The sequence below is a fragment of the Carcharodon carcharias genome, chromosome 19, assembly GCF_017639515.1.
Source record: "Carcharodon carcharias isolate sCarCar2 chromosome 19, sCarCar2.pri, whole genome shotgun sequence".
In the NCBI taxonomy this organism is placed as follows: domain Eukaryota; kingdom Metazoa; phylum Chordata; class Chondrichthyes; order Lamniformes; family Lamnidae; genus Carcharodon; species Carcharodon carcharias.
In genome coordinates, this window is record NC_054485.1 from 27047412 (window position 1) to 27071191 (window position 23780).

The 23780-nt window shown below is 46.5% G+C and overlaps 1 protein-coding gene across 1 annotated transcript in view; it reads left to right on the plus strand.

Moving 5' to 3' along the window:
• The first annotated feature begins 2908 nt into the window (after positions 1-2908).
• LOC121291769 (amine sulfotransferase-like) overlaps positions 2909-23780 on the plus strand; it is a 39742-nt gene continuing 18870 nt past the window's right edge. The window contains exons 1-2 of the mRNA XM_041213311.1: positions 2909-3065; positions 20205-20404. Coding sequence (XP_041069245.1) covers positions 2909-3065; positions 20205-20404 — 357 coding nt within the window. The remainder of the gene's footprint in view (positions 3066-20204; positions 20405-23780) is intronic.

Consider the following 23780-nt stretch of genomic DNA (forward strand, 5'->3'; position numbering starts at 1 on the left):
TGTCCATGGTGCACTGCCTCAAGGAGGCTGTCTTGCCACTCTTTATACAGACTGCAGGCTCCCCATTGGAATCGGCATCCTGAACATGCTTGCCTCCGCAACGATTTTCCCGTTCTACACGGAAGTCGCTAACCCGCTGGGCGGGCCTTAATTGGCCCACCTGCGCAAAATAGTGGCGCAGCCTGTTTCAGCGGCGGCAATCGCTGCCCACCTGCCGCCAATTCGGTCGGGCCCGCCTGCCCATCAAGGGCAAAATTCTGGCGAGAAACAGTAGGAATAAACAGGTAATTCTTGGGTTGGCAGACTGTGACTAGTAGGGTACCTCAAGGAACTGTGGTTTAAATGTGGGGACCAAATGTAATATTTCCAAGTTTGTTGATGACACAAAACTAGGTGGGAATGTGAGTTTTCAGTAGGATGTAAAAAGATTTCAAGGGGATTTAGACAGGCTAAGTGAGTGGATAAGGACGTGGCAGAGTTAATATAATGTGAAGGGTATTTCTTAAATGGTGAGAAGTTGGGAAGTTTTCTTGTTCATTAGTCACTGAAAGCTAACATTCGGGTGCAACAAACAATTAGGAAGTCAAATGGTATGTTGGCCTTTATTGCAAGAAGATCTGAGTACAGGAGTAACAAAGCCTTTGCTGCAATTTTATAGAGTCTTGGTGAGACCGGGCCTGGAGAATTGTGTCTAGTTTTGGTCTCTTTACCTAAGGAATGATATACTTGCCATAGAGGAGGGTGAAACAAAAGTTCAGCAAACTGATCCCTGGGATGGCGGGATTGAGGAAAGATTGAGGAGACTGGGCTGTACTCACCAGCATTGTGAACAGTGGCTTCGGGGCATGATCTGGCCCACGGTCTGCTAGCTGGTAAGACAGGTAAGTGAAGTTGGAGATCCTGCAAGGGGCTGCTCCTCTAACTACAGGCCGTTCTTCTACCACATTTCCTGCTGATTGTCACCACTAGTGGTGACAGAGTTCGCTGGTGCCATGCAGATGGTGAGGGAGTCTTTTGGGGCTATGGGAAAAGGTGAGAGTTTCTGCTGGGGCCAGGGGGGAGGTGAGAGAGTCTGCCAGGGCCATAGGGAGGAGAGACTGGACAAGTCAGATGCTGTGGAACCTGGGGTTGAGGGCTAGGGGAAGAGGAAAACTGGAGTGCGTGAGAGGAAAAGCGAGGGCATGCCCACATGAGCGGGGGAGAGAGGACAAGCGCCTGTGTGTGTGTATGTGAGAGAGTCTGGCTCACTCAGTCTCTGGATTCTCACTCACCCTCATCCCCATACACCAACAGATACTCACATCCACTCACACATTGGGTGAGGCTGTGAGTGAGCAGCCTAGACTGGCAGTGAGTCGGACACACAACTCTGACCCTCTCATACTCTAACGGTCATCTTTTTTATAATTGTTAGTTTTAAAATATTATTACTCTATTGCTTTGACACTGCTTTATTTTTGCTTGGCAAGTTTTCTTTTCTCCATTTTTAAACTTCATGTATCTTTCCTAAATTTGTTTATTGGCTTCTTGAATGACAAAACAAATGGAAATGTGGCCACTACAGTCAAAGTTTGAACATGTCTGGTTTAGAAGAATGCGAGATGATGTCATTGAAGCATACAAAATTCTTCCAGGGCTCAACAGGGTAAACCACAGGAAGGATATTTTTCCTGGCTTGTTGGTGGCATGGGTTGGTTGGGGGGTGGGTGTGGTGGTGGTGGAGGTGGTTGCCAGCCTACAACCAGGGAACAAAGTCTCAGAATAAGAGGTAGGCCATTTGAGATTAGGAAGAATTTCTTCACTCAGTGGGTGGTAAATCTTTGGAAGTCTCTACCCCAGAGGGCTGTGGAGGCTTAGTCATCGAGTATCTTCAACACAGAGCCTGAGTCTAGATAGTAAATATATCAAAATATATGGGGATAGTGCAGGAAATCAGTGTTGAAGTAGAAGAACAGCCATGATCCAGTTGAATGGTGGAGCATGCTTGAGGAGCTGAATGGCCTAGTCCTATTTCCTATGTTCCTATAATGTCTAATGTTAGATGTGATTCCCTGATGGGATTGTTCAGCAAGTGCTGTCCAAAGTGTGCTAAGAAGTTAAGAATTGCACTAAAAGCCAATTTAAGATTATCAGGTGGGCTCTCAATATAGCTCACTTACGCTTGCTAGAAGCTAGATATTTTCAGGCCCAGGGACCTGTCCTCTGCAGGCAAAAGAAACATGTCCAGGCATTGCACTTTTGAATTAAACAAAAGCATGGGGGACAATAGTTCCCTGGTCCATCCTCCTTGGCAAAGCCTCGACCAATCAGAGTTTGCTTGCCAATCAATCAGCACCCTTTTCTCAAGCAGTATAATTTGTTGCTCCCTTTGATAATTGGCATTCTTGGGTCTATCCTGATAAGTGTAAAATAATAAATTTTGGCTACATGTCTCGTTTTTTAGCAATTCTCAAATTCTGTGCCCCCAAGCAACTACATGTGAACTACCTTTTATCACGTACCTGCCCTCAGAACTCTCATAGACCTCAGATCAGCTGTGATTATGGAGCATACACAGCACAATATTTCCTGTGGCTGGGCAATAGGGTGTCTAGCAACCATTCTCAATGGGAAATTAAGCAAGAGATTGGGAAGGACCCATTTTGGTTTATTTCAACAGCCCCATCAGGCCTTCAGATAAACTATGGAAATTTCCCAGATTATGTTCGAAAGAGCAGAGATCTGGATCTCCAATTTTTTCTTCACCTTTGCAACAAGGGGAGTCTCAGTTTGTTGGGGCAAAGACCTGGAAAGTTGACCCTGTAATATTTTGCAGCACTCGGGATTGATTTTATAATTGCCTGCTAAAATTGTGTGCAAAAAAATAATCCTGGATTAAATCTTTTCTTTTTTAGATAACAAATCCACAATGGATAACAACAAAGAAACCAAGCAATCATTTGAGTATTTTCAACACAATGGCATCACATTCATTTCATCGATTCACTCAATTGAACAACTTGAATGGTTGAAAGATTTCGAAATGGATCCAGATCTTCCACTCATCGTGACTTATCCCAAATCTGGTCAGAATATGTCATAATGGTGTAAGGTTGTGCCCATAGTTGCTGCATCATTAATTTTTGAAAACCATTTTAATATACACTTTCCCCTTTTAATTTTCGATCCTCTATTGGGAACCACAATCTTTTGCTGTCTGCTTTTATTGATGAGCACGGGGTTCTGTCGAGTATGTGATAAAGATACATATAAAACACAGGCTCTCAATATATTGATATCTTAAAACTGAATTATATTTTCCTCTATGGTTTGCTTTGTATGCACTTTGCCTAGTTTTAAGTGGAGCCGTATAAACCTGCAGAAAACACTGATTTGATCCATGGTCTATGCTATGTTAGCTGATCACAAATGCAGTAATTGTAGCGTTGCCCAGGTGTTGATTTTTTTTATTTGTCAGTTTAGACAGCATGTGTCAGTCAGTGATAGAGAGCATCACACAAGTGCCACACAATTACCTTTTCTAACAAGAGAAATAAACTAACAATAGCACATGCGGCCATTCAACCCATCATGCCTGTGCCAGCTCTCTGCAACAGCAACTCATCTAGTCCCATTCCCCTTTTTTCTGTAACTCTTTTGTGTACAAACCTGTTTCCATCTGTTTCAGATGAAGTTACATTGTTTCATAGTTTACTATTGTGAGATTTGAACTCTTGATCTTGGGGTTACAAACCCACTTGGCTATTTAGGCCAAGCCCCCTTTTTTCTGTAACTCTGTCAAGTACAAACCCATTTCCATCTGTTTCAGATGAAGTTACATTGTTTCCCATTGTGAGATTTGAACTCTTGATCTTGGGGTTACAAACCCAGTACCATAACCACTTGGCTATTTAGGCCAAGCCCCCTTTTTTCTGTAGCCCTGCAAATCATTTCCCTTCAGATAAGGATCCAATTTTCTTTTGAAGCCCTCAGCTGAATCTTCTTCCAATCCACTCTTAGGAAGTACAGTCCAAATCCTAACCACTTGCTGTGTAAAGAATTCTTTCCATGTCGTCACTGCTTCTTTTGCCAATCACCTTAAATTGGTGTCCGCTGGCGCTTGATCCTTTTGCTGATGTAAAGTTTCTCCCTATCCACTCTTTCCAGACCCATTAGGCTTCTGAACACCTCTATCAAACAGCAGGGATCAATTTTCTTTTCGAGGGCTACTTTTTGATGTTAAGGGCTCCGTTTTCAATATCACTAACTCGTTTATTGGGTGATGCAGTCACATAGTGACATTAATTTTTGTATTTGTGGTGTTTTTTTTATGGACTTCCTTCTTCAGATATATTAATTAGTCAGTTGTCTTGCCAACTCTGATTCGCCCACCATGCCATCACCTCGTCGGGTGCCATATTTAAAGTCCAGGTGCGCGCACGCGTCTCAGTGCTTCCAGTCCAGGACTACTGCAGGTAAGATGTCCACAAAAGGCAAAAAGACTGCAGCCCCCAGGTTTAGTGATGAGCAACTGGAACACCTTTTCAACGCTGTGGAAATCTGCCATGATGTCCTTTACCCCCTCTTTGGCTGCAGGATGGGCAGTGGTGTGACCAACCAGGATTTTGTGGGTGATGGCAGTGGTGATCAGTGCCAATGCTGCACATTGGCCTTTGGTATTTGTGCCAAATACCCCTTTGGTATTTGTGCTATCGTAACTATTTTAGTTATATTGATTGAAGGATAAGTATTATGCTGGACACTGAGAGAAGTTCATTAGTCTTTCTTGAAAACTGCTGTGGTGTCAGTTGGGTCCACTTGAGCAAATAGCTGAGGTTTCGGTTCAACATCTTATCTGAAAAAAAGTTCCTGGAATGTTAAAATCACTCAGCTTGGCACTGAGTGCCAGCCAGGATTATGCAGTGCTACCAGAAGAGTTGAGTGTGTCTTCCTGAGAAGAAAGGGTGGAATTTTACGACAGCGGGGTTTTACGGTCCCGCCAAAGTCAATGGCTCGTTGCATTTTACAGCCCCATCCCCATAGCGACAGGCCCGTAAAATTCCAGCCCATGGTTTGTAATGAAAGCAAAAGTAAACATATGACATTTGTTGACAACATTGAAATATGAAATAGTTGTACAGAAACATTATACAGTAAAGATTTGGAAGAGAATCGTCCCAGGTTTGCATAAATTAAGTGGCGGATGGGTAAAATGACGATTTACTTGCTGGCTGTAATGGCGGGTCTTCACGCCGTATTCTCCCAAATCCGCCACATTAGTTATCCGTTCCCGGGAAACACTCCGTTTCGATGGCAGGTGGGCTCTGATTCGCCCACCATGCCATCACCTCGTCGGGTGCCATATTTAAAGTCCAGGTGCGCGCACGCATCTCAGTGCTTCCAGTCCAGGACTACTGCAGGTAAGATGTCCACAAAAGGCAAAAAGACTGCAGCCCCCAGGTTTAGTGATGAGCAACTGGAACACCTTTTCAACGCTGTGGAAATCTGCCATGATGTCCTTTACCCCCTCTTTGGCTGCAGGATGGGCAGTGGTGTGACCAACCAGGATTTTGTGGGTGATGGCAGTGGTGATCAGTGCCAATGCTGCACATTGGCCTCCAATGCAGATAGAGGATGAATGATCTCATCCGTGCAGGGTTTGGCAACCATCTCATCACTCTAAACTCTCACATTCACTGGCATCTCACTCACTTCCGGCTCAAGGGACATCACCACCCATTCTTACACATATACTCTTACATGTCCGCCTGGCCTCATCTTCTCTGCAGACTGCCTCCTCAGCCCTCACCATCTGGAGACTACTTGCACAAATCAACAGGTGACCCCACACACACACCCTAAGTTACCCTCTTTCCCCAGTACAGCCCTCGCCCTGCAGCCTCTTCTCTTGCCTGAAGCCATTCTCCCCCTTCAGCAAGCAAGCCCTAGCCCTGCCGCTGTTGAAAAGCTATCCATGTATGGCTGATCTGGTAGAGACCTACCTGTGAGCCCCCCTAAAAGTGACGTGGTGCTGCCTATGAAGCCTGCTGCTGACAACTACGAATGCTGACCGACGCAATGTAGGCAAACAAGCCTTGAAGTTTTGAGCGAAGTGCAGCCTGCCAGGCACGCGTGACTTATGTGCTGTTGTGAAACATGTTGGTGTGTTTTCTCGCCGACGTGGGCAGACGATCCAGTGGGAGGGGACGATTCCAGGGGCTGGCCTAACACTGATATGCAGATGTTTTACAATGAGTTTCCTGACGTCCAATGGCAGGAAACATGGCCGGTCATTGGCGGGCTGAGCGGATAATCGCAAACTAGTTTCACACCATCGTAAAACCGATCATGCCATATTGTCTGCTCACGCCACTGAACATGCCTGACGCCGGCAGGCACGGAAAATCCCAGCCTTAGACATGTGCTTGGGCACATTTTGAAAATGGATGCAATTAAAGTCAACACTGCAAGTTTAAAGCTCAATATAAAATAACAATACATTTCATCTCTCTGCCTGGCACCCTACAACCTTTTAGTCTAATATCAACACCCACTGTCAACATTTTAGGGATTACCATTGACCAGAATCTGAACTTGACTAGCTCTATAAATGCTGTGACTACAAGAGCAGGTCAGAGGGTGGAAATTCTGCAGGGGGCAACTTACCTCCTGTCTCACCAAAGCCTGTCCACCATCTACAAGGCACAAATCAGGAGTGTGGTGGAGTATTTTCTACTTGCCTGGATGAGTACTTCTCCAACAACAGAAGAAGCTCGATGCCATCCAAGACAAAACATCTCTCTTGATTGGCACCACATCCACCACCTTCAACATCCACTCCATCCACTACTGCACAGTGTCAGCAGTGTATACCAAGCATGGCTCCTTCGACAGCACCTTTCAAATCCACGGGCTCTACCACCTATAACGACAAGGGCAGTAGATGCCATGGGAACACTACCACTTGCAATTTCCCCTCCAAAAGACACACGCTATCCTGACTTGAAACTATATTACTGTTCCTTCACTGTGGCTGGATCAAAATCCTGGAACGCCCTTCTTAACGGCACTGGGTGTACTCCTACGCCACATGGACTGCAAGAGTTCAAGAAGGCGGCTCATCACCACCTTCTCAAGGGCAATTAGGAATGGGCAATAAATTCTGGACTAGCCAGAGGTGCCCACATCCCGTGAAAGAATTTTTAAAAAGCTGCACACACTTGCACTCCAACTCATGTCGAATCCCCAGGTTCTGAAACTTTTAAAAATATATTAATATTTCTGTTCATTATTTGACTGAGGTTAGCTATTACATCATTCCATTCATAACCCCCTCTGATTTTGTCTTTTTTGTACATTGCTTCTCTGCTCATTTGTCTGCATGTTTCTCTCTCCCCTGCCCCCAACTTCCCTTCCGCTCTGATTCTGTTAATATGCTTGTTTGTCAATTATTTCTCTGTTGCTAGGAAGACCCAACCTGAAAAATTAATTTATTCGTTCTCTTCACATATCCTGACTGACCTGTTGTATGCTTCCAGTCTTTTATTGATTTTGGTTCCGTTCTCCCGTGGTGATGTTCATGCTAAGTTGAAGGATTGCTGCTTTAGAGAAATAAGGTTATTATCAAGATAAAACAATGGAAGCTCCTTCTCGGACATAGTGGCAGCAGCTTGAGCTTGTTTTTGCAGGCTGCCAGTGCCATGACATCGCCACCACGAGCTGGACCTCACACTTGTGCTGTCCTTGTTCTGTCTTTCCTACATACACACTCTCATTTGTCAGCCCCGTCATTGAATTTTCATTGGCTTTTTGGGGTCTTTCGAGGGCGAATGCACCTGCTGCCCTGTGTATTATGAACTCTAATATCAAATCTTTTAATTTTCTCTTTTCCAAGAATGGCCCCAGCTTCTCCAATATATCATGAAACCAAAAATCCTCATCCCTGGAATCATTCTCGTGAATCTTTTCTGTAAACTCTCTAACGTCTTCGCAGTTTTCCTAAAGTTCGGTGTCCAGCTGAGGCCAAACCAGTTTTCTCTACAGGTTTATCATAACTTCATTAATATAAATCAAGAAAAGCAGTGCTCTTAACCCTGACCCCTGGGGAATCCTACTATATATCTCACCTCAGTCCAAAGAACAACCATTCACTATTACTCTGTTTTCTGTCACTTAGCCAACTTCATATCCATGATTCCTCTCCTTGACATTCAACAGCATTATCGTCACTGAATTCTCCAGCATCCACAGCCTGGTGTTGGTGAGGGGTGTGGGGGTGGCGGTTACCATTCACCAAAAATTAAACTAAACCCCAGCCACATTGTCACGACTCACTGAGATTAGTGCGCTGCAAATTAAGCCCCACTGCTCCTCTGGCCACCATAAATGTGAAAAGTTTGATCGAACCACTTAATTGTTTAATTTAGGTTAATGGAGTACAAGCATCAGGTTTGTAAACTTAAGTAAATAACTGTTTATTGAACAAATTGTCTTCAACCAGTGGCAAAGAAATATGAACCGCTAATTTCTACCTGTATAACCTGAACTCTACCCCTTCTTAAATCCCTATTCACACACATACAAGACACATAAAACACACAAAAACATGGATTTGAAGGATGGGATGAAATGGTTCAATAGCACCAATTCCGGTTTACAGGATTCGATGGGCTGATTTTGATCAATGTCTTCCAAATTCCTTTCAGTTCTTTGTTGATGACACAAAGTGGTCTTCCAGTACTTTCAGTCTTTAGTTCACTGGTTGAGCACTTGCTTTTCAATGTCTCTAACGGTGATTTTCCCCTTTTCCTCCTGACAGGGGTTTTCAGAGAGAGAGCAGAGTATGAGGGAAAAAAGCCAGCTAGCAATTATTGTAGAATTAGTGGAATCTCACACACAGGAGAGAGAGGTTTTAGGTTTTTTCTGTTCTCAGGCCACGAGCTATTCTGCTGCGCTGCTTTCACACAAACCCTGGGCACCTGGTCAGGAGCGAATTAAAACGTTGTTGCCAGGCAGTTCCCCATTAGACCAGACTTCTCCTCGGTAGTATCATGTCTTTCATGGCACACTGTTCCAGCACAGCAACATTGTATATATCCCTCATGCTGTTCCAGCAGATGAGTCCTTCACACTGCAGCCATTGTAATTTTCATCCACAGTCCAACAGAAATAAAAAGACATGTTCTTTACAACATAAATAATTTGGCCTTAAGAACAGATCAAAGGCTGAAAATTTTTTCGGGGATTTTTCATCCTCTGCCTTGGGATCGTGAAGACAATTATAAAAACACTCCTGTCGCTCCGTGCAATTGTGATCAGCTGACTCGGCACAGGCTGCGGATTATAATTGGGTTTATTTGAAGTTTATATAACTCCACCAAAACTAGGCAGGGCACGTACAGTGCACATTCTCCACCTCCCCCCCTGCCCCAGGGGGAAACAGAATTCAATTTTTTATGATTAAGTCTGAATTAAAATGTATTTCTATAACATCGTTGATTCTGAAGATATTGAATGCACAAAGAGATTTAAAACGAGCTGTAGGATCCACGTAACCTGGAACATCATGCTATCCTTCAATATCTAAATATGTTGCTATGATTGACATGTAGCTCATGGCTAATAACAGATGTGGGCATTGTAAGAAACGAAGACACAAGGCACCAAAACTGCCTTCCATTGAATGTCCTTATAATGAATACAATTAGAAAGATAAACAAAAATACCTGGAAAAACTCAGCAGGTCTGACAGCATCTGCGGAGAGGAATATAGTTAACGTTTCAAGTCTGAATGACTCTTCATCAGAACGAAGGAAAAATAGAAAAGAGGTAAAATATAAGCTGGTTTAAGGGGGGGGTGGGACAGTAGAGCTGGAGAGAGGGCCAGTGATAGGTGGAGATTGCCAAAAGATGTCATAGACAATAGGACAAAGAGTGTTGATAGTGGTGATATTAGCTACGATATGTGCTAATGGTGACATTAAGGGTAGAAAGCAGGACGAGCAAGGTACAGATAGCCCTAATGGGGGTGGGGCGGGGGGAAGGGATCGAAATAGTCTAAAAGATAGAGATAAAACAATGGATGGAAATACATTTAAAAATAATGGAAATAGGTGGGCAAAGAAAAAAAGATATAAATTATTGGAAAAGGGGGGATCTGAAAGGGGGTGGGGATAGAGGAGAGGGTTCATGATCTGAAGTTGTTGAACTCAATATTCAGTCTGGAAGGCTGTAAAGTGCCTAGTCGGAAGATGGGGTGCTGTTCTTCCAGTTTGGATTGAGCTTCACTGGAACATTGCAGCAGGCCAAGGACAGACATGTGGGCATGAGAGCAGGGTAGTGTGTTGAAATGGCAAGCGACAGGGAGGTCTGGGTCATGCTTGCGGACAGACCGAAGGTATTCTGCAAAGTGGTCACCTAGTCTGTGTTTGGGCTCTCCAATATATAGGAAGCTGCATTGGGAGCAGCGAATACAGTAGATTAAATTGAGGGAAGTACAAGTGAAATGCTGCTTCACTTGAAAGGAATGTTTGGGCCCTTGGATGGTGAGGAGAGGGGAAGTAAAGGGGCAGGTGTTGCACCTTCTGTGGTTGCATGGGAAGGTGCCGTGGGAGGGGTTTGAGGTATAGAGGGTGATGGAGGAGTGGGCCAGGGTGTCCCGGAGGGAACAATCCCTGCGGCATGCCGCCAGGGGGAAGTGAAGGGAAGATGTGACCTCAACCCCCTCCCACGGCACCTTCCCATGCAACCGCAGAAGGTGCAACACCTGCCCCTTTACTCCCCGTCCCCCGTCCTCACCATCCAAGGGCCTAAACACTCCTTTCAAGTGAAGCAGCATTTCACTTGCACTTCCCTCAATCTAGTCTACTGCATTCGCTGCTCCCAATGCGGCTTCCTCTACACTGGAGAGACCAAACACAGACTGGGTGCCTGTTTTGCGGAACATCTTCGGTCTGTCCGCAAGCATGACCCAGACCTCCCTGTCGCTTGCCATTTCAGTGTACCACCCTGCTCTCATGCCCACATGTCCATCCTTGGCCTGCTGCAATGTTGCAGTGTAGCTCAACGCAAACTGGAGGAACAGCACCTCATCTTCTGACTAGGCACTTTACAGCCTTCCAGACTGAATATTGAGTTCAACAACTTCAGATCATGAACTCTCTCCTCCATCCCCACCCCCTTTCCGATCCCTCTTTTTCCAATAATTTATATATATTTTTCTTTTCCCACCTATTTAACATTATTTTTAAATATATTTCCTTCCATTATTTTAATGCCACCTTTTAGCCTATTTCGATCCCTTCCCTCCACCCCACCCCCACTAGGGCTATCTGTACCTTGCTCGTCCTGCTTTCTACCCTTAACGTCAACATTAGCACATATCTAATATCACCACCGTCAACACCTCTTTGTCCTTTTGTCTATGACATCTTTTGGCAATCTCCACCTATAACTGGCCCTCTATCCAGCTCTACCTGTTCCACACACACACACACACACACACCCCCCACCCCCCCAAAGAAGCTTGTATTTTGCCTCTTTTCTGTTTTTCCTTGGTTCTGATGGGGAGTCATTCGGACTCGGGGCGTTGGCTGTGTTCCTCTCCGTGGATGCTGTCGGACCTGCTGACTTTTTCCAGATGTTTTTGTTTTTTTTTCTAGTTGTGTTCATTGTGGGGACGTTCAGTGGAGGGCAGTTTTGGTGCCTTGTGTCTTCGTTTCTTGCGGTGCCCACCTCTGTTATTAGCCTTTTGTTTTGGATTTCTAGCATCCGCAGTTTTTTGCTTTTACAATTAGAAAGCACCTGTTTAACGGCAGCATGTTACCGTAGAGATCATAAAGTTAATTGTGCAATGATTATGGGCAACTACAATCTTAGTTTCTCAGTTTGGTACTTAGGAAAGTAAGAGAGTAACATTTTGCATTTTTACTGCACCTTTCCTTCCCTCAGGACATACCAAAGCACTCCAAGGTCACTGATGGGCCTTTGAAGAGCAATCACAACTTATTATTTTGGCAATGTGGCACCAGTTTTCACATCAATTGGATAAAACACAAGTTAATCTTTTTTTAGTGATGTTGGTTAAGAGATAAATGTTTGCTCGGAGACTCAGAAGTCCTACACACTTTTTCAAAAATTGTCATGGGTTTTTTATATCCACCTGAGCTGGCATATGTAGGTTTGATTTGATGTTTCATCCCAAAGGCCCTGACAGTACAGCATGCCCACAATCCCGCACTGACGTATCAGTCTCCAGACTGTGGAGTGCAACTTGAACCCAAAGCCTTCTGATTCAGAATGGAGGGTACTACCAAGCTTTCAACAGGTGCCAACTTGTTTACAAAAGTGTAAAATTCAACAGGATCACAATTTGATTCTCAAAGAGGTCACATTTCCGACTTGATATTTGTGTTGGGAGGTTTGAATCATTACTGGTTGAGGCTTTATTTAATTGCTGCCAGTGAACTGCAAGCACCAATGGAATTGGCTGGCTCCCACCCTGGGCATTCCCACCCTTGACTGGCCAGCAAGTCAAATCTGGGAGAAAAGTCATCCCAGGGAGGGTCTGGAATGGGCTAGCACTAGGACAGAATTTTTCCATTGGCCCAAGAGGAGCAGCCCTAACATCTTATGATTCCAACAAGAAAATGACATTTTGTGAGCAGTCTTCAGTGGCCCCTCTAAAAATCTCATGCAATGCCTGATACAAATACCTGATAATTGCAACTGAGAACCTAAAACCAGTGTCAGACCCTGATGTGCATATCTAAGTAGCCTCTCACCTAAACTGTTATACCATAATCAGCATTCACTGTAAATTCCTCTTTCCCTCAGAGAGCTTCAGGATAAGCAGAATAAAATGTGATCTTCTGCTCCAATGATGGTTCGGTTGGAATCTGGGCACAGGACACCAATAAAGGCAAAAGTTCCAGGATCCAAACTTGCCAAATCTTCACTCAGAATCCCATTGGTTATATGTTCTCTTTGAGACCTGGGATTGGTAGCACTCCTGTTGGCCCTGAATCTGACCCCTAACATAAGAGGGGGTAGGGCCAAGTGTGAGAGATTTCCACAGCAATAATTTTCTCAGTCCCTTAGTACGCGATCCTGAGATAAACACAACAGACAAGTCATAAGACTCAAAGCTGACTGAGTCCGAAATTCTTCCAGTGCCTCATAGCAGATGGCTGATCTGTCCATTTGCCAGCACTTGTGCAGCAGACACCCCCATGAGTGGATTTAGCCTGCTGTCTCTCCTTGCAGCTGCCCAAGATACATCCATGGTATTGTGCCTGCCAGCTCATGTAGGTGCTGTAATTTTGCCCGAACTCCAGAGACCTTGGTGGTTTTCTAAGTAGAAGCCTCAAACATTATGCCATGAGAGTGGACCATTGATTTTCTGCACCAAATCACTTTGAAGACTTACAGAAATCCAAAAACAAGTCTACCAATCTGACAACTTTAAATGGAGAACAGATAATGTTGGCAAAGGAATTATGTGCGAGACTACAACAGATATTGTCTTAAAGATAATCTTTATAGAGAAACTACACCTAAACAGACCTTCAATAATGACATTGCATTTCAGCAGCAACCCTTGGAAAAGATAGTAGAAGGAATTTCGGAATTTTAATGAGTCCAACATAAAGTAAGTCATCATTATAAGTTGCCCGGCTTTAAATCATTTTACTTTAACGTTGTTGACTCTCCAGGACCTTTTTTTTATTTACATCACCATTTTCAATTATACGTCATCGGCAGTCTTCCCACGCTGAATGCTGGGCTAGCCGCCATCATGTTCTGACGCTAGAGCCACCAGCATGGTCACCAGAGACCCAGGCTACAGGGAGAGAGCAAGGCCATGAGGTCCAGGAGCAGGAGTGCAGGGCCGGGATGGGAAGCTGCTGGCTGACAATCAGGTGAAGAACTGTGAATAACCTGGGGCGGGAGGGGAAGGAGCGACACCAGCCCACCCCACCCCCACCACCTTGGCGGCTTCTGTGATACTCCCCTCAACACGGCTTCTTGCACAGCCATCCCGGCTCCTTTGAACCCCGCACACCCCACCCCTGCCAGCCCGGCTTCTTCCACGTCATCCCGTGGGACAAGGGCTCGATCCCTGCAAACTTTTAGAATTGGATCCAGGTTCTGGAGTCAGCAAGATAGAGAGAGAGTGAGAAAGAAGAGAGAGTGAGAGAGACCGAGCAGGAAAGGAGAAAGATAGACAGTGGGAAAGGGGAGAGAGAGGGAGTGGGGAAGGAGAGGAGAGACACAGAGACAGTGGGAAAGGGGTGAGAGGGTGGAATCATCCCAGATTTGCATTAAGTGAGGTAGCAGGCAGGAAACTGTTGTTTTACTCGCTGGTCACGATGGCGCCTTTTCAGGCATTATTGTTTTAATCCTGCCGCATTCATTATGCATTTTCGGGAAACAAGCCATTTCGATGGTGGGTAGGCTCTCATTTGTCTGCCGTGCCATCACCTCACCGTTTCCTCACGCCAGGCGCCATATTTAAAGTGCAGCCACGCACATACCTCTATGCTTTGAGCGCAGGACTACTGCACACTCGACGTGGCCCCGAAAGGAAGGAAGACTGCAGCCACCAGTCCCTCGACTACCTTTTGGACACCATGGAGGCCTGCTGTGATATCCTCTACCCCTGTTCTACCACAGGATGGGCAGCAACGTCAGCAATCGAGCTAGGAGGCAGTGGCAGCGGTGGTCAGTGCCAATGGCCTACAATTGAAGACAGCCACCCAGTGCTGCAAAAGGATGAATGATCTCCCCATTTTGCCAGTGTACGTCATTCTTCTCATCACTCTCAACTCACACACTCTCAAACCCATCACACATCCACAAGGCTCTCACTCACTCACTGCCAGTTCAGGGAGCATCACCATTCACTCTCTCATACACACTTTCATTGTCCTCATCCGATCCGTGGGAACACTCACCACCCATACATGCCAGGCATACTTATCATCTGGCCTGGCAGGTGTCCTGCTTACATCCTCCGCATCTCTATTCTTGCAGGACAAGCTTGCACACAACAAGAGGGAGAGATTGCAGACTGATGGAGCAATACCTGAAATCAAGGTCTTCATGGACTTTGAAAACAGTCATCCAGCAGGCCAGTGATGAATTAGACCATTCCTGTGCTGACAGTGAGCTCGGCGGTGCTCTATCAAGTGAGGATCAAGCAATGCAACATCTATCAGTGCAACCATGCTGTGAGTGATGCGTCCTGTTTCATAGGCCTCTGCCATACTCTCATTATCTTTCCTTGCTTTCACAGGCACATCTGGGAAACAGCTGATCGAGTCCACAACCCAGGGCCTCCAAACAAGATCCAAAGACATCTTTGAAGAGGAATCTGAAGGCATCTTCACTGATAACGCGCCATAACGCTCACATACACGCTTTCCCAGTGCACAGACATACACCTTGGTGGGACCTAGCTTTAGAGTACCCTTAGCATCACAGTCTGGTTAGCACAATGCGTTGTCTCCAAAGCAGGTGGCAGCAGGGACTTTCTAGGTCTCTGGCACTTGGGGGACTGCCAGAAATCTGCTGAGTCTGAATTGGATGAGGAGCCTCTGGACTCAGTCATACCTCAGTTGCTGGAGCTGCAAAGGCAAGCTCTGGAATATCAGGAAGGGATGTCTGCTGAACTCAGATTGCAAGGCCTGATGGAGGAGATCCTCCGCCTTCAAGCTGAAGCGATAGCACCGACATGCCAATGCACCAAGGTCAACACAAGTAGGATGGCGATCGCCATGGTGATCTTTGTCCAGGACACCAGTCCTGGACTGTTGAGCAGGCTAAACTCAATCGCTGATGCCATCGTTGACCTCCAACAGTGTGTACATGAGAGGGAAGCGGGGCAGCTCCATCTCTCTCCAGCTACCACTCCTCCTCAAGGAGTCAGCCAGGGGCTCTTGGGCAACCATAGGGAGGAGGATCAGCAGGTGCACACCCCAGGGACATCCACCAAGGTGACATCAGGGACTGTCTAGCCCATCCGAATCCCCTTTCTCTGTGAGCCCTGCAGCTCCAGCTCTACAGGCCGAGGAGGGTGCCACTGCCATACAGCAGGAACCCAAAAGCAGGCCGGGGCCCTCCAGGTCTCAGCACTCCAGAGGACGCCCACCAAGGTTATCACAGATAGTCAGCAGGCTGCCTCCACCTCCGCTGTGGATGTCCAGGGAGCAGCAAAGCATAGCGGCAAGATTAGGAAGGTTAAGCAGATGTAACTCTTTCGAGTTAACATAATTGCACAGCCTGGGCACGGGTGTTAATCTCTTGTACATAAACTCCCAAGAATGTTGCCCTGCCTATGGCTCCTTGTTCTGATGAGCCATGTTTATTTTACTCAGATGTGAAACCTTGGTTCCTGCACAAGAGAAAGGCAGATGTTTCAGTTCAGACCCTCTTCTTGTGCGTTGTGCAGCCTCCAGGCTAAAGTGATGGTCCAGCTTCTTACTTCCTGGACACATTAGTGATGCCTGCACCTTGATTGTGCTAGTCTTTGCTGCCAGAATGATGTGGGCAGGCGTCACAGAGTTCCATCATTCTCTCTGTGTGCTCCCCGGACCATTAGGGTGGGGCTGGCCTCCATGTTGTCCCCATCTGTGACGAGTGGTGCTGTGCTCCTGAAGAGGTCAGGTGCTGAAGGCTGACAAAGGATCAGTTGCATTTAAAGTCTCAAAGCTGCTTCTCTATAGTATGACCCTGATTACAGACTGCAAACGAGCCCCCAGTCAGACAGGAGTCAAACGTTCACAGATGTAATGTGAAGATTTAAGGTGTCTCCTCACTACATGCTGTCATCATTCTCCACAAATTTAGCAGCTATGAGGGCCTCCCAAGCACACCTGCTTCGTCTGGCCAGTGTGATGGCCTCATTGCCGTCATCACCACCTGTGAGGTCCTCCTCACCCTCATCCCCGATAACGTTCAACTCATTGGAGCAGAACTCCAGCTCCTCCATCTCCTCCTCAGCTAGCTCCTCTCCCAGTTACAAACTGGTGCTGCAAAGGGCGTAGCAGACAACAACGATGCGTGACACCCTCTGTGGACTAAGTTGCAGGGCTCTACCAGATTGGTCCAGGCAACCCGATAGTTTGCTCCACCAAGGTGCGAATTGCAGCATGACCCTCATTCTCCCTTTGCTCTGCTGCAGTCTGAGGCCACTGCACATTCGTCATCAGCCACGCCCTCTGATGGTAGCCATTGTCCCTGAGGAGCCATCCTTGCAGACTCTGTGGACCCTAGAAGACATCAGGGAACAGTGACCGACTGAGAATGTGGGAGTCGTGGACAATCCCTGGAAACCGAGTGCAGACCTACAGGATGCGTTTGTGGTGGTGGCACACCAGCTGTACATTGAGCGAATGGAATCCCTTGTGGTTGACGTAGTTCATTGCTTGTTATGGCGGAGATTTGAGCGCCACGTGAGTGCAGTCGATGGCACCCTGCACCTGTGGGAAACTTGAGATCTGGGCAAATCCAATCGCTCTTGCATCCTGGCTGTCCTGGTCCCTGGTGAAATGCACAAAGTTGTTTGCCTTCGTGAAGATGACGTTCGTGACCTCCTGGATGCATTTGTGGGAGGAGGCTTGCGATATCCAACAGAGGTCACCTCTGGATCCCTGAAAGGAGCCACTGGCGTAAAGATATAGTGCCACAGTCACTTTCACGGCCACTGGCAGTGGGTGCCCTCCATGTCCAGTGGCGCCAAATCTGCAGCAGTTGGCAGATATGACCGACCAGTTCCCTAGACATGTGCGTTCTTCAGTGACACTGGTTGTCAGTTACCTGCAGGATGACAGGTGGTGTCTATAGAGCCTGGGTCTAGCAAGGCAACGACCAGTGACAGCCCCTTGTGTCTTTTCAGCGATGTGTGTGGGAGCCCCAGCTGCCCTTTCTTCCTGAGGCTGCTGCTCCTCTCTCTGCGCAACCAGGTACCTCCGTCACTCTCTTCTCCGTCGTGTCTTCTTCTCGTACACCATAAGGCATACATCTAGGTCACCAGGCTCCTTGCTCCTGATGTACTCCTGCAGGGTGAAAGAGAGAGACACGTTGGTTAGCTTGGATGTTCTAAGAACTTGGATGGCCAGAGTTTAGTGCACTGCATAGCTGCCCGAGACCCCACCCTCCTCTACCCCACTCCATCTGACCGACTGGCAACAGCTTTGCTCACTGGAATGCATGCTGTGCTCTCAGCTCAGGCATTCTCCTAACCCACACTGCAATGCTGCACTGTTAGCTTGAGCGATGGGGCAGGTTGGTCTAAACCAGAAGGATGACTTTGCAAGTGGCTGAGAGCACTACCACCAGTGGTTTCTCCATGGCCAGTTTTGCAAGGAGAATGCACAACGTGTGCTGTCATCAACTGTTCTGCAGTCCACTAAAACACTCCATTAGTTTGCAGTCTATGTCTGAGGGGTGAAAAGCTCTGGAGTACTTGGTGGCACTTTCATAAGTCTGCATTGCTTGAGTGGGCAGATAAGCTAGAGGCCCGACTCCAAGCATGTTAATGTGGCTGCATTTGAACTGTCTCGGCTATGGAGGAATGGTCGCGTTATACAAGGTTTCCCTGATATGTAGCTCTCCTCCACCCCGCATGTGCTTGTGCACTACCATCAACTGCAGGGTAGCTCTTGCACCACCCCCCCCACTCGCCTTAATCGCAGTGTAGCCCTCGCACCCCACCTCAACTCGCCTCAACTGCAGGGCTGCACTTGCCTCCTCCCCAACTCGCCTCACCATACAACAGGTGGCCCTCACAAGTGCTGCACAACCTTACTGTGCACTCACCTCTGAGTTCCCCTCAAAGTGCAACCTGCCAAGTGCATGCCTTAAAAATGCTGTTGTGAAACACGTCGGTGCGCAATCATGCATCATGCTCACGATCCAGCATAGGGGAATGATTCTGGCGGGGTGACCTTATAATGATATGCAGATGTATTACAATGAGGTTCCCAACATCCGATGGTGGGGAACATGGCCCGCCAGTGATCAGCAGAGCGGACAATTGCAAACACATTTCATGAAGTTGTGAAACCGATTGTTGAACTTCTTGCACTTAAATCACTGAACATGCTCGATGGCAATGGGCACGGAAAATTCTGCCCAGAGAGACAGGTACGGTGGGAAAGCAGGGAGAGAGAGAGACACGCACAGACAGAATAGGAAAGGAGAGGAAAGAGGCAGAGACAGTGGGAATGGAGAGAGAGCAAGGGAGAGAATGTGGGAAAGGAAAGCAAGCAAAAAGTTGAGCTGAGTTTCAGGAGCTGTGCTACTCTGCTTGTTTGGGTGACTTAGTGTTATCTAATTTCAACATACATAGTATTTCTGTTATATTCAGTGATGTCTATTTTCCAAGTGATTACAGCTATGAACGCAATGTGCTGCACATATATGGTACAGTGTTTCAACTTGTGCACTGTTTTTTCTGGGCAAATGTCCGAAGGAACCTAACTTTCGCTTTAACATTGATTCCTATGAGAACCCATGATTCACTTAAAGTTGTTTCACTTAACGTCATGTTTTTCTGAAAACCAGAAATTTAAGTGGGGACTTATTGCATAGAATTTGAACAAGCATTTTGAACACCATTACATTTCAATCACTTAATAGTGGGCAGCCTGCACCTGGCACTTTCAGAGCAATGATACTTCCAAACTCATGACCACTACCATCCAGAAGGGCAAGGGCAGCAGACACATGGGAACACAACCACCTGGAAGTTCCCCTCCAAGCCACTCACCACCCTGAATTGGAAATATATCGCTGTTCCTTCACTGTTGCTGGGTCAAAATCCTGAAACTCCCTCCCGCACACCACTGTGGGTGTACCTACACCACATGGGCTGCAGTGGTTCAAGAAGGCAGCTCACGACCACCTTCTCAAGGGCAATTAGGGATGGACAATGAATGCTGGCCTGGCCAGCAAAGCCCCCATCCCTTAAGTGAATTTTAAAGTATTCTGACCTTCCTGCTTTGAGTGCATGTGTGCACCACTGCCCCAAAGCATGGGGCAACCTCCCCTGTAATCACAGTTGCTCTTTTTGTGATGATATTGCTATTAATAATGACGCTCACAGAAATCTTACTTATAAAGTCAAAAAGAAATTACATCATAGAATAAGAAACTACCACACCACAAGGCACCACTTTCCAACCTGCTTTTTACTGGTAATTATTTTATATCCCCTGATTCAGGAACTTTTTGGATGCAGCAGATTGCAAGTCAGATTTTAAGCAGTGGCAATGATGCTAACAGAAAAGGCAAGAACCTTTATCATAAAGCCCCATGGATAGAGTATGTTGGATTCAAGCCAGGTTGGACTGACTATCAGCTGTTGACAACACACTTGAACTACCACATGGCTCCAAATTGTGTGAAGAATAAAATGATCAAGGTGCGTTTTAAACAAACTTTAAACAGAATTGCAACATAATAAGAGTTGTTGGATACATTGAAATTGCATATTGTTGCCTGTAGCTGTATTGACCAATTTATTTTTCAGAAATAGTTACAGCCTTTTTAAATTGTTCAAATTACGTTCAAAAATACAGAAAAGAAACTCTGATCATATTGTTATTATAATGACAAGCACAGGCTTGTCCAACCTTTTTCACTTAGGGAGCTACATTTCCAATTTTGCTCACTCAAGGGGTCCATGAGCAAATTTCAGGAAGATAAGGCTTGGCGCAACTTTAAACATGAATTTCAAAAACAAGTTGAGGCATCAAGAAAAAAAACAATTGCTGAGCAAAAATAAAGCAGTCATTGCAATAAATTATGTTAAAAAAGAGTAATTAATAAAAATGACCAGAGCGTGAGGATAGGAGTGTGTGTGCCAGGCTCACTCCCAGTCTCACGGTGCTCATTCACTCACCCTAACCCACTGTGATTAGGTATGTCTATGTGTTGGTGTGTGGTGGTGACAGCAAGTGAGAAACCGAGATTGGGAGTAATGCAGACACACATTCATTCTCTCACTCCCACACAGACACTCAATCGCTCACATTCTTATTCCCATATGCACACACAACACACACAAACTCATTCACTCACACATGCCAGTCAGCCTCTTCCACATCCATCTCCCCTCACCCCAGGCACTGTGACTTCTTATTCTGAGGCCTCCCAACCAGCATCTCCTCCCTAGGGCCCCCGGCAGCCTTGTCAACCCTGGGCCCCATCACTCCTATTCCCCACCGGGCCCCCGCACACTCGTGCCTGACCAGGCCCCAGCACGCTCATCTATCCCTGGGCCCTGGCCCTCTGATCCACCACAGGGCCCAGGCCCTTTGATCCACCCCGGCATTCCGGCTCTCTGATCTGCCCCCAGCGCCCTGGCCCTCTGATCTGCCCCCTGGGCCCCGGCCCTCTTGTCCACCACCCCGGGGCCCCAGCCCACCACTAGCACCCCCACCTGAAATAAAACCTCTTTCACCCCAGCAAACACACTGCAGCTGGTGGTTGCTGCTTTGCCAATTGCAGGTTGCTTCTCTCCCACATTTACTGCTGCTATCAGCAGCAAACGTGGGAGAGGAATAGCCTGTGACTGGAGGAGCAGCGCCTTACAGAATCTTTCATTCTGCTTACATGCCTGACTGGCAGTTTGAAAACTAGTTCCGGGGGCCACATGGAATGGCTCCAGCGGCCACAATCCGGCTTGACAACCTGTTCTAGCAGTATATTAGTGATGCTTTTCATCAATGTGATATATTTTCTTCAAGAATAACTAAAAACCACAACTATCATACTACTGTGACTACTCCTAGGATGATCAATATGACTTGTATGACCACAGTGATAAACAGCAGCCTCAACCCTGTCTTTGTGACTGGGCATTCACTCAGTGTGCCTAGTTTAGTTGCTGTGTAGAAATTTACAATGGGGTAGCTTTGTACATAGATTTTCCTTGCATATTTTAAAAGTTGAGGCATCCAACGGAGGGCGGTAGTGAGAAGTGACTGAGAAGCATTCTGGGAGAAGTCAGCGCAGTCACCACAACCCTGAAGGGGATCGAGGAGAACCCACTGTCAAAGAACGAAATAGCCCCAAACATTACATTGCTGCAGTGTTTCCATCCCTCCCTCCGCCTCAAACCAAAAAAAAGAGAGGGAGAGGCAGTACCTTCAGGAGTGCACCAGACCTGTGAGGGACACTCTTCCAAAAGCAGATTTTTAAAAAAGCTGCTGATTAGTGAATAAATCCTGGTGAGTTTTTTTTTCAATCTATTAAGGTAATTCATTGCTTAATACTGAAGTAGGAGCTAAAAAATAAAAATTAAAAAAAGAATAGAGTAGTACTATACAAGTATAATTAGTTAAGAAACAGATTCCTAGCTAACAGAAATAAGGCCCCGAGCTAGCATATTTTTTTAAGGGAGTAACTAGCTTAATTGAGAGGGACGTCATGGCAGGAGAACTCAGATCCGTGAAATGCTCCTCCTGCAGGATGTGGTGACCATGTGTGCGGAAGGTGTGTCCAAATGCAGCTTCTAGCTAACCGGAATTCAGAGTTGGAGCTGCCGGTGGACTCATTGTGGAGCATCTGCGATGCTGAGCAAGTCATGGATAGCACGTTCAGCGAGGTGGTCACACCACAGATGAAGATTACACAGGCAGAAAGGGAATGGGTGTCCATCAGGAACAGTAAAAGACTCAGGAAGGTAGTGCAGGAGTCCCCTGTGGTCATCCCCCTCTCTAACAGATATACCGCTTTGGATACTGTTGTGGGGGATGGCCTCTCAGGGGAAAGCAGCAACAGCCAAGTTCACGGCACCGTGGGTGGCTCTGCTGCTCAGAGGGGCCGGAGGAAAACAAGCGGCAGGGCTATAGTGATAGGGGATTCAACAGTTAGGGGTACAGACAGATGCTTCTGTGGCCGCAAAAGTGAATCAAGGATGGTATGTTGCCTCCCTGGTGCCAGGGTCCAGGATGTCATGGAGCGGTTGCAGGACATTCTGGGGAGGGAAGGTAAACAGCCAGTGGTCGTGGTACACATTGGCACCAATGACATAGGTAAACAAAGGGATGAGGACCTGCAAGCTGAGTACAGGAAGTTTGGAGATAAATTAAAATGCAGGACCTCAAATGTTAGTAATCTCAGGATTACTCCCAGTTCCATGTGCTAGTAAGAGCAGGAATAAGAGGATAGACCAAATGAACATGTGTCTAGAGAGATGGTGTAGCCGGGAGGGTTTCAGATTGAGGGACTGGGACTGGTTCTGGGGGAGGTGGGACCCGTACAAACCGGACGGGCTGCACCCAGGCATTGCTGGGACCAGTGTCCTTGTGGGGGCTTTTGCTAGTTCTGTTGGGGAGTATTTAAAATAGTGTGGCAGGGGGATGGAATCCCAGGAGTAGGATCAGATAGGTCAGATTCAGATCAGAAAAATGGAGGTAGAACATTAGCTAGGGACGTCATGATAGACATGGAGTTACAGGAGAAGCAAAGTTTAAAAAGTGTCCAGCAAGGGAAATTGACGGGGTTAAACTGTTTATACTTTAATGCAAGGAGTATGATGAACAAGGTAGATGAGTTAAGGGCACAGGTAGACTCATGGCAGCAGGATGTCATTGCTATAATGGAGACCTCGCTAAAGAAGGTACAAAACTAGCAGCTTAATATCCCTGGTTATAGAGTCTTCAGATGGAGTAGGAGATAAAAAAGGAGGGGGGGTGGGGGGGGCACCAATGGTTAAAGAATCAATTCCAGTTGTGAGAAGGGATGATATACTAAATGGGTCAACAAACAAGGCTTTATGGATTGAGCTTAGA